The sequence below is a fragment of the Pelophylax lessonae genome (assembly GCF_965119305.1).
Source record: "Pelophylax lessonae genome assembly, chromosome: 6".
Lineage (NCBI taxonomy): Eukaryota > Metazoa > Chordata > Amphibia > Anura > Ranidae > Pelophylax > Pelophylax lessonae.
Window position 1 is genome coordinate 24,860,397 of NC_138773.1, and position 12,074 is coordinate 24,872,470.

General features: G+C 40.6%; 1 protein-coding gene across 1 annotated transcript in view; it reads right to left on the minus strand.

The window, feature by feature from the left end:
* Positions 1-4,974: 4,974 nt before the first annotated feature.
* LOC309558500 (up-regulator of cell proliferation-like) overlaps positions 4,975-12,074 on the minus strand; it is a gene marked incomplete at its 3' end in the record, with an annotated part of 39,029 nt that continues 31,929 nt past the window's right edge. Inside the window, exon 3 of the mRNA XM_082261580.1 lies at positions 4,975-9,656. Coding sequence (XP_082117706.1) covers positions 4,975-9,656 — 4,682 coding nt within the window. The remainder of the gene's footprint in view (positions 9,657-12,074) is intronic.

Here is a 12,074-nt window from a genome sequence, read left to right on the forward strand (position 1 = left end):
CGATCACAGTGGACTATTTATATGGACTTTTTATTTATATCATCACTACAGTATTATTGAGTGCACTTCTAGCGCATCACGTTTATGTATTTTATTAGCAAAGATAGTTTCCCTACCATAATGACACTGTACTGCTCTGGGAGGTGATCAGGATTTTTTTTTTACAGTATAATTGCTTATTACAGTGATGATCATTGTTACAAGCAATTATTCTTATAAATGACATCCATTCATGTGCTTTGGTGTACAGATATCTTTGATTGGCCACAGCTACCCCATGGTACAGGTTCTTGTGATTGGCCCTGTACCATGTGATCACTGTGACCAATCACAGAAATCACAATAGTACAAAATGAATAGCTAAAAATGAAAGCCATTGTGTACAACTGACATGTGATTGGTTTCAGCGATCACATGTTACCAGGGTCGGCTCACTACAAAAATCTGTCTTCCACTGTGTCCATTGGACATAGCAGGGAACAGACCACACTGCTGTCTGGCCCCTAGCGGCACCAAACATATGATGTCCACCCAGGATAATGGTGTTCCCGCTTGGCGGTATTATTATAATAAGCCAGGCGGAAGGTGGTTTTTTACTTGTCAGGTTGCTTCACCTGACTTTATCTGCAGATCTAAGTGTATTCCTTTGATCTGCAGATGAATGAACAGAATGGTACTAAAGTAACTTTATGTTACTTTCTATCTTTCTATGTTCATGTCTGGGCATTGTTGTTTATAAACACTGATTCAGCTTTTTTGACAGCTGCAGTTTCCAACATCTTCTCTTAGTACTTAGCAATCCTGGATTTGATGAATCAAAGCCCAGAATTTCTGTATACTGGGAGAGGGGGTCCTGGCAGCAGAGCAGAGAGTCTGGGTGTGATGAAGTTTTTTTGGGTGTGGTACCCACGCCCCAAAGTCTGAACTAGTTGAAAGGGTCATGTTTGGCTACAGTACCCAATAAATGTGACATGTTGCTTAGTTTTTTGATGCTGCTGTTAAGCACAGCCTGTGTACAGCCCTGAGTGGATTCATGTGCTTCTTCAGGTGAGCAGTTGGGGGCAGTAAAACCCACAGCTCAACCACCTACTCTTACTGCCCCCCTGGCAGCTTATGTTAACAATCCCTTTAGTGCAATGTTTTTCAGTGTGCTGCTAAATATTTAGATACATTTTTGAACAGCAAAGACTTTATTTGGACAATTTATTGAATCTACTGTCTAATACAGGAAGTGAAATCAATAATCAATGACATTTATTAATGTTTGGCATTACAAAGGATTAAGCAAAAACAAGTACAATAGAAACGACAGTATATTCCCAGCAGACAGTTTTCATTAAAAGTATACATTTAATTGTCAGAGTAGAAATGAAAATCTGTCGTGAATGCAAAAACATAAATTATTTTACATAATTTAGTATTGTTGCCCCTCTCTTGAGTGTTGTGGCTATAAGCATTGTGGAGAAATTCATACTTAAAGTCCAACTCCAGAATTAAAATAAAATCTACCCTTGCAGTCCCCCATCAGAAGAGGCTGTTTCGCTTACCCTTATCTGGCCAACTCTAAAACTCTTCTTAGCCTCTCCTCTCCTTAGCCTTAGTGTCATCATGTATAATACATTGGCATTAACCCTATATTGTACATTTTAGGAGGCTGGAGTGAAACCAGCCAAAGCTGCCAGGCACCAGTTGCAGTTCTGGAGAGAGCCTGCTGGAGCAAGGATTATGGTTCATATTTACACCTTAAACCACTAGCCTTAAACAAAAAGAGCAAGGGCAGATTTTTAAATTTTACCTGGAGTTCAGTGTTAATATTTCCAACATAGGAACTGAAACCACAGCCTGGCTCCCTTTGATATCTCTATGGAAAAGAGATATTGACATCCTGCGAGCCCTCTAACATAAACACACAGCAGATAATGTAAGGTGTTCAAAATCAAAAAAATCTAAGTGCAAAGTCTCTGCTGTGTTATTTGAGGATGAATTACTCCTTAGTACAGCTAGAAGCAGCTAGAAAGGTCATAGATGGCTTATTTTAAAGCTCTTGTTGTATACATTTTACATGTTCATTATCTGGGCACAGGTGCATTTTAATCACTATTCCTATATGTACCATACCTATAACTCTAATGTCTACAAGATTACTGCACAATATCGCTCAATACAAATAAATCAATAACAATTTTTCCAGCAACTGATAATGAGTGAGTAATAGAAATATCATACACAGACGATTCAGCTGAGCTGACCCTGATATTCTTTCCATAGGACAAAATGTTGCTATTTTTCAAGCAGTAGAGGAGAAGCGGTAAAGTGCATTTCATTAAAGGAAATATATGATCACCGCATACACTTTAATTTTTTTTTTTTTTTTTAACATAAGCATTGTTAAAACCCATTAAAGCACATAAGCACAATACAAACAATAGGTATTTTTGACAATACAATATGAGTTTATCTATTGAAAAATCTCCTTTCATATTATAAGTTCTGCCTTTCTTCTGGCCATCACTTTCCACAACTTTCTGAAATCCCTGTATGCTTAGCAGCTTCTTTCTACACAATACATAAATGCAAGAAATGGTAATATGGCGCAGAAGGTTTAGTGTAAATTAATTTATGTATATATGTGGAAACTCAGCAAAAAAAAAAGTCCATATAATTCCCAATTGGTACATCAGAGGTTAACTCTAGCTGGCTCCAGAACACCTCAATCCAGCACCCCCAGGAGACTGAAAAAAATCACTACAGGTAATAGATAAGAACAGTAGAGGGCAAATTTGAGGGTAGTAAATATTATTATTTGTTTTGAAAGTTGCAACTCCTATGTGAACATTTGATACATATTTGGTGCTTTGCATTACCCAAACACTGGATTAATGCTCCAAGTGCCTTAAATGATTGTTTTGCAGCTGTTTACGCATTCTCTGATGCTGCGCCTTTTAGTCTCATTCTTGTATAACTAGATTGGTCCTAATGTGTAGAGGAAGGCTTGCCAAAGAGGCTGAGAGGCATTGAAATACATAGCCACGCCCAGGGCTGCTGTTAGAAATCGCGGGGCCCCGTACAGACTGCCTGGCAGGGCCCCCCCAAGAAAATATTAAAGATATGTTTAGCTAAAATTACAAAAAAATCACTATTATCAGACACAAATATAACATAACTCGCATAATTCCTGCTAAATCTAAAAAAAAAAAAAAAACTGTTAAATAAAAAAGAAGATGAGATGAGAAAAATATACAGGCTGGGCAATTGGAGCTCAGTGATCAGAGAGACAGAGAGAGAGAAACAAAGTTACAATTTACAAATAAACTCCTGAGCAGAGATAAGTGCTGGGAGGGGGAGCCCACACAGGGAGGGGTATTAGTGAGGGACAACTGTCTTTTTCTCAACAGATAAAAGCTGATAGCAGGGAGAGGGACAGATTCAGGTTCTGGAGGAAGATTTCTGTAATTGTTGTCCATCACTAATCCCCCTCTCTGTGTGGGCCCCCCTGTGTGCTCGGGCCCCCTACAAGAGGGCTGGTGGTCCCCCCCTATTAGCGGCCCTGGCCACGCCTCCTGAGTGTCCCAAATCTTGTGACGTCTGGCCCACTCTACACTCCATGGAGTCCTCTACTTCCTGCTTCCTGGTAGGCAGGAATCCCTTTTTATGTCTTCAAGAAAATGATCAAATAAGTAGTTCTTTTGGACCACTTTACCAGTCCAGTGATTGAACTGGTTCACCAGGAAAACAGTTTGCTATTTCCACATAAGCCCAAATTTGTAGAAAATGTAGGTATAAGCATGCTGATCCAGTAATTACCTCTGACAACCAGAAATATGCAAAGAACTCTGTGAAGAAAAAAAAAAAGCTTGCCAATTTTAATTGATCCACATGAGTTATATATTAGCTGCAGAGCAGTGATGTCTCTCACACTGAAGATGAACAGGATCAGTCTTATTGCTCAGGAATCAGTGTACAGCTCAGAAGGTGTAAAATGAAAGAGATGTCCAAGGTAGGTCATTGCACTTGGAAACCCATTTAGTTCAATAATCTTTCATACCAATGTCATAGGATGCCACTACAAAAGCTTTATATATTTAAATTAAGCATTTGAATACAGTATCCTGCATAATAATTGTAAGCACCTCCAGACAGTGCTGTATCTTGGCCTAGGCCGACAAGGCCCAGGCCTAGGGAGGCACTTTGCAGGGGGGCAGCAAAAAAAGCTGTACACCGCAATAAAAAAAAAAACAGCCTCCCCCCGTCTCCCACGCGAAAATGGTTCCTGCCGGCTTGCGCTACACTTTTAGTTTAGTGCCAGTATTATGGGGCGGATTGTGCCAGAGGGCAGGGTCCAGGAGGCAAATCAGTCTGGCACCCCCATAAAGCAGTTACACTGCTACCTGCCAGTATGATAGACTGCACAAATGGGCACTGATAGGCTACACTGGTTGCCACTGATGGGGCTGTACTGATAGCCACTGATGAGACCACACTGATATGCTGCACTGATGGGCAGTAATGAGGCTGCACTGATGGGCAGTAATTAGGCGGCACTGATGGACACTGATGAGGCCACACTGATATGCTGCACTGATGAGGCTGCACTGATGGGCAGTAATGAGGCTGCACTGATGGGCAGTAATGAGGCGGCACTGATGGGCAGTAATGAGGCTGAACTTATGGGAACTGATAAGGCTATGCTGATTGGCACAGATATACTGTGGTTGTGGTCTGCGGTGTACAGATGACAGGACGGGTCATAAACAGGAAGAGGTGTGGCCTTTACAGGAAGGGGTGGGTGCTATTTAAATTATGGGGTGCACAAACTTAGTCAGACCTAGGGCAGCACAATACCTAAATACATTACTGCCTCCAGAAGGATCTGAAAGAAGAGACCAGGCTGATCATCCAGTTTTATTGTGTTATGTAATACAGTGCAGCTACAGTTTTTCACTGATTACCAGTGACAGTCAAAAAACGTGGTTGCTAGGTCATATTGAAGGTTTTCTTTAGACTGACAAGAGCCTGATCTTTGGTGATTTTCTTCCAGGCTCTTGGAAGTTTGGCTGGTTTTGCTCTGTATTTTTTTGCAAATCGATAATTAAACTGTACAAATATGTATTTCCAGTAAGCTGAGGACTCAACACTGGGGTCAGGCTGAATGGCCCAATTTGGATAATATCTACGATACTCTTTGTATGGGCAATATTTCCATTTTGAGTGAGGACATTTAAAGGTAATGTCAGACACAACCAGAGTGGAACAGATGTCCATATCCAAAATCCCATCACCCAAATTTCTCCATGCATTCAGTCCTTGGGATCTGTGGATAGATGCAAAGTGCTCCTTATGGTAATCACCTCCGGCCTCACAGGGGACACCACAGAATGGACACTGATTTCCACATCCAATTACCTTCCTGAACAATTCATCCTGGGGAATCAATGTAAGTCGGGAAAGCACAAACTCAATTTTAAAAGATTTCAGTTCTGCTACAATTTGTTTCTCTGTTTCTGTGAGGAAGTGTTGAATGTCAGATGAAAACTGCCCAACTGCAGCCGTGTTATGAAAAATGATCACTTTCATCTCATTCTGTGGTATTACCAGTTCCCTTTGTAACATTTCACAGACATTTTCTAAAAAGGATGATATATTAGGACTTTCTAGGCAAGCTTTCACTTTAAGTACAGTTTGAATTTCCATCGTGATGGTGGTCAGAATATTTTTCCATAAATTTTCCATAGTTGTTGAGCTCTTGTATTTTTTGCAGATGTAACTTAATATCCATGATTTTGAAAATGTCTCATATGAACGAATGTATTTTATATATTTTTGAAATGACATTTCTTCCAATAATTTCTCTAGTATGTTACAATGAAAAAAGCTTCTGCTGCTGAACATGATATGATCAGAGCCGCTTAGGATGTCATCCACTATCTTTTCTCCAAGATGTTCGAAGACATAGTCAGTGATTGCAGGTTTGAGACATCGCTCACAGAATTGCCTGGCTCTGTTCTGACTTTCATCTTTCTTTTGAAATATACTATGAAATGTTGATAAATATTGAGGCTTTAAGCTCTCTAGATAGGCAGTTGGGTCATTATTTTTGATAAATGTGTCATGCATCTTTTGAAATATTGGGGCAGCATTTCCAAGAATTATGAGTTTGATGTTTAGCTCAAATTTTTTTGAAAATGGCAGACTGGTACTTTTAAGTTGTTCATTGATCATGTATAGTAATTCTTGGCAGTGAGTGTTGTCATAATCCTCTGAGGTATCAGCTTTTTCTTTTACAAACATGTTACACTTATTTATTAGTGAGACAGCAAATTTCTCTACCATTTCAGTTGTGTCACTTTGTAGGCCCACCATCTGTTTGACGCAACTACGCCATGAGCGATCGATATACTTTTTATCCATTTTAAAAGTTTGCTGTCCATGACTTGCTAGTTTTTTAATGTTCTTTAATTTTTCAAGTGCCACATATCCTTTACTGCTCAGGTCTTGTCTTAATTGTAGTAGAATTGATTGATCAACATTATGTTTAACTAATTTCTTTATCTGTAAATCTCTCAGTGTTTTCTCCCACATGGACTCAAATTCCGATTGTATTTCCTCATCCTTTAGTGTGGAGTCCTTTCTACTGTTTATTAGGAGGCCACTGATTTTTTCTTCTATGAGCTTCTGATATTGATTCTGGATTTTCTGGATCTCAAACTTTCCTTTCTGGATAGAAATTGTCTCTCTATATTTATTTAGAGCATTTCGTTCTAAATCTTTTCTTAGGAACTGTACACTCATTCTAAACTCTTCCCGATATCGTTCTATAAGATGAACATTTTCAGACTTACTGTCATAATGTTTTTCTAACAGATCCAGCATTTTGTTTTCCTCCTCAGAAACCAACAATTGAAGTTCTCTCCTATATTCTTCATACGTTTCGGCATCCAGACTCTCAGGTGACTGATTTTTTAGAATATTTTCTGTTCTGATGACAAAGTTGTAGACGGTTTTGGAAAATTCCCATTCCCACTGAAAAAACTGCATAGACAATTTATTATAAGCTTCGGCTACCAAACTGTTTCGAAAACTAAAAATGAAGTTTTCATGTTTCACTGCCCTCCATAGGCTTTCTATCCATGTGATAAATTCACCAATGTTGAAAGATGCATTATGGGTTTTCATGAATTCAAACAAATGCTGCTTTAGCTTATGGACATTCTCACTGTAACCAGAGTTTACTGGAGCCATTGGAGGGACCCCCTGCCACAGACCTGGAATGTACCAACTGTGTTTATCTAGATCGTAGTCCAGTACATCATTAAAAGATGTGATTCCACCTTTTTTCTCCATTTTTGCAGCTGCTTTGGTCATTTCATCTAGCTGTTCTAGAAGTTTCTTCCTGTCTCTCATGTTTTTTTCATGAGCAGACACGTCACTTACATTTTGGTGTACAAACTGGCAGTTGGGTTTCTTTCCAATTTCTTTCATGCGAAGAAAAGCGTGGACAACAATCTGTAAAATATCCTTCATTTCTGTGGTGTTTTCCATGGCCATATTGACTATGGTGATATCACTCAGCCCAACTACTAGTGTGGCCAGTTCATTGTCATGTTCATAACTGTCCTCCAAAAAGGCCAACTCTGGAGCTTTCAGCCCCTCCGTGTCGATCACCAGGATGAAATCACAGCCCAGCTCCTCCTGAAAGTTCTCTTTCACATTTAGAAGAGTCATGAAGGCTCCTCGTGTACATCTTCCACTGGCCACCGGGAACTGGAGACCAAACATGGTGTTCAGAAGGGTGGATTTTCCTGTACTCTGCACTCCCAGCACCGTGATTACTCTTATTTTACAATGCCCTCCTGTCTTGTTATCCAGCTCAGTCAGGACATCAGTTATCCATTTCAATGGAATGTTGGAGGCATCTCCATCAATCAGCTCCAATGGAAATCCTTCCAATAGAAGGTTAGCAGCAATCCCTGGAAGTCCTGTAAACTGTGCTTGGTCTGCTGCAATCAATTTTTCTATAACCAGAGAACACTCGGCCTCATAAAACTGTCCTAATTCACGTAGGAAATGTTCAATTCCTAAGGAACTGTCTGAGATTTTTTGGTCTACCTGTTTAAGTTCCTCTTGATTATCTGATCTACTTCTTTCTCTGTATTCCACCTGTAAGGAAGACAGATTCCTTCTTGCGATTAAATCAAGTTCTAATTTCATCCACTTTAGAAAATATTGTTTCTCTACCTGAGACAAATTAGTGATTGCAGTAATAAACAACATCATAGGATCCGTCAAATCATGCTGATGTTGCTGTTGATGCAGTGCAATGCGTTGCTCTTTTAAGTGAGACTGATAATCTTCTGTACCCATTTCCCCTTGTTTTGTCATTCTGCAAAGTTCTTTCTCTACTTTGGACAGTTGTTTCCATAAATCTCCCTGAAGTCCCAGCATTTTCCTTTTATATTCTTCAACAACTTTTATTTCAGCTGTAATGTTACATGCACATGTTCTCGCTTTCTGACATTCAGGAAGGTTCTCATCTACATCCATCTGGAGCTCCTCTGCATGCTTTTTCATACTCTCTAGTGACAGCTTTTGGGATTCTTTTCTTATTAAGCTTCCAAGGACGTCCTGGATGTTTTTCACAAAATTAGCATCATTTGAATTGTTCCTTTGAACTAGTATTTGATCTCTACTAACCTTTAAGGTTTCCATCAACTGCCTTAAGAATGTTTGCATTTCTGGCTTAATATTTTTGCCTGATCCTGGAGTAATAATTAAATAATACTTAGCTTCAGTGTTTTTACAGGTTGATAATAGTTTGAATTGACTCTCAGAAATATTCTCAATAAATATGAACACAGCAGAGGAGACTTGAGTCAGGAAGGTGAATTGGTTCCAGTTGGTCTCCAGGTCTCCTCGTAAGTTGGTCACTGCAATGGGCTCTGGAAAAACATCTGAACTACCACAAGGAAAAAACCAGGACATTTCCACCAGTCCGTCAGATATCTTCCTTTTGATATTCCCGCCATCCATATCATGATGGATGAAGAAATTGTGATGTTGTTGAGCTGGATTTAGAATCTGGTTGAGAATTTTAGATTTGGACAATTTATTTACCCCTAATTTGACAAAAGAGAAGATCGGCATTGGAATATTAACCACATGTTCTTCTCTGAACCCTTTACTGTCGACTAATGCCTGGGGTCTCCACTTCTTCACAATACCCCTCATTGCCCACAGCATGAGGGTGCAATGTGACCCATCACCAGGCGGGGGGAGCAGTAGAGGAACAGCAAACTGGCACATAGACAATTTGGTTACAATCTCTTGTTGCAGAAAACTGTCTGAACAATGGAGGAGAACACAGAGGACATCCAGGGGGTGAACTGTGCTTGATGTGTCAACTTCAGCTATAAACATATCAAACACATCAATATTAAATGAAATTGTTGAGTTTTTCTTCAGTTGGGTATTTCGGGAGATCCTTTTCAAAGCCATGAGGTTCCTCAAGAAGTGCCATGGAATATCCTTTATATTGTGAGGCTGATCTTCTGTCAGGCTCTCTGAACCAATGCTCAGGATATCACTCAAAGTCACTTTTGAAGTCAAGTGATTTTTCATATCTAGCTGTTCTACGAGTTCCTGGAAAGAGTTTTTCTTGTCTGTAGATAGAAAAGACATACATACTTCAATAAAACTGTTTCATGACCCATTTTGAAATCAACCTTTTTTAAAACCATCGCTGAGAAGGCCCAAACAATTATAATATTTATATTCTAACCTTTAGAGCCGGTCCACACTAGCGCGACTTGTCAGCCTGACAAGTCGCGCTCCCTCGTGGTCCATTGACCGCTACAGGACCCGTTCTAATAGGAGCGACACAAGTCGCTCCAACTTAGAAAAAGGGTCCTGTACTACTTCGGGGCGACCTCGGAGCGACTTGCATAGACTTCCATTATATGAAGTCCCTGCAAGTCGCTCCGAAGTCGTGGTGCATGGTAATGCACAAGTCGCCCCCGAAGTAGTAAGGAGTCGTGTCGCCTTAGTGTGAACCGACTCTTAAAGAAGAAGTATGGGATAGTACAAATAAATACAGTGGGTACGGAAAGTATTCAGACCCCCTTAAATTTTTCACTCTTTGTTATATTGCAGCCATTTGCTAAAATCATTTAAGTTCATTCTTCTTCCTCATGAATGTACACATAGCACCCCATACTGACAGAAAAACACAGAATTGTTGACATTGTTGCAGATTTATTAAAAAAGAAAAACTGAAATATCACATGGTCCTAAGTATTCAGACCCTTTGCTCAGTATTTAGTAGAAGCCCCCTTTTGATCTAATACAGCCAGGAGTCTTTTTGGGAAAGATGCAACAAGTCTTTCACACCTGGATTTGGGGATCCTCTGCCATTCCTCCTTGCAGATCCTCTCCAGTTCTGTCAGGTTGGATGGTAAACGTTGGTGGACAGCCATTTTTAGGTCTCTCCAGAGATGCTCAATTGGGTTTAAGTCAGGGCTCTGGCTGGGCCATTCAAGAACAGTCACGGAGTTGTTGTGAAGCCACTCCTTCGTTATTTTAGCTGTGTGCTTAGGGTCATTGTCTTGTTGGAAGGTAAACCTTCGGCCCAGTCTGAGCTCCAGAGCACTCTGGAGAAGGTTTTTGTCCAGGATATCCCTGTACTTGGCCGCATTCATCTTTCCCTCGATTGCAACCAGTCGTCCTGTCCCTGCAGCTGAAAAACACCCCCACAGCATGATGCTGCCACCACCATGCTTCACTGTTGGGACTGTATTGGACAGGTGATGAGCAGTGCCTGGTTTTCTCCACACATACCGCTTAGAATTAAGGCCAAAAAGTTCTATTTTGGTCTCATCAGACCAGAGAATCTTATTTCTCACCATCTTGGAGTCCTTCAGGTGTTTTTTAGAAAACTCCATGCGGGCTTTCATGTGTCTTACACTGAGGAGAGGCTTCCGTCGGGCCACTCTGCCATAAAAAAGAGGTTTGGGGTGCACCCGCGCTATGGATAACAACACAAGCACTGAATCAACAGTTTTAAATGCAGAATGTGGGGATCAGATGGTTATGCTGCCTCCAACTTACCACAAGGGTAAAGAAATGTGGGGGTTTATGGGAGGTGTTGGTATGGGGCGCTACCACCTTGCACAGCGAATTACTTCGTTGTATATGATCCAAAAAAATGAAAGTGCACAGTGCTTATTAGTGAAATATTGAATGTGCAATATAGTGCAGATTTAAAATTAAATTAAATTAAAATTATAAAATTATAAACGGTAGTAGTCGTGTATCAATTAGATTGTACCGTGTATGTATCACTCATCGGATGTAAACAATCATATGGTGACCAGTGCAAAAAAAGTGCTAAGTGCAATATAGGTGATCAATAGATACTTTATTGTGGCCTCCTTTGAAAGAGGAAACTGACATCCGTGGTGAATATTACAGAACACTATGCAGTGTAAAGTGAGAGAATAAAAACGCCTGTGGCGCGTGTTAGAAGTGAGAAGTGCTAATACCGTGGGTAAAGCACTTACCAAAAATCCTCTCCCTTCTCACTCTAATATACTGTGTCTCCCTTCTCCTGATGCCTGTGAGAGCTGGTTGTTCCGTGCATACAGTTGCGCTTGCATCTAGGGAGTCAGTATACAAAAGACCAAGAGAGCTTCCATTGCGTAGTATAGTACATTATTGAGGGAAAAATAGCATCGACTCACTGTTAGGAAGTTCACCGTCAGCTTGTTTGGTGTGTCTCCAGTGTTCGGCCGCGCGGTACTTCCGCGTTCCACCGGCCGGAGCCACCTAACCGGAAGTGACGTTGACGCTGCTTTGCCGCTCTACGCGTTTCGTCACTGCGACGTCATCTGGGGCGGTACTAGGCCACGTACTCCCGGAGCTTATATAGGCCTGCGTATCCTAGCGACCATTATGTGTACCTCCGCCATCTTGGTACCCTCACGCGAGTCATACCGGCGGCCATCTTGGTATCTTTGGATATAATGGTCCACAAATACCGGATACCAGGTTATTTGTTTACATCACGTGAACTTCCTTATACA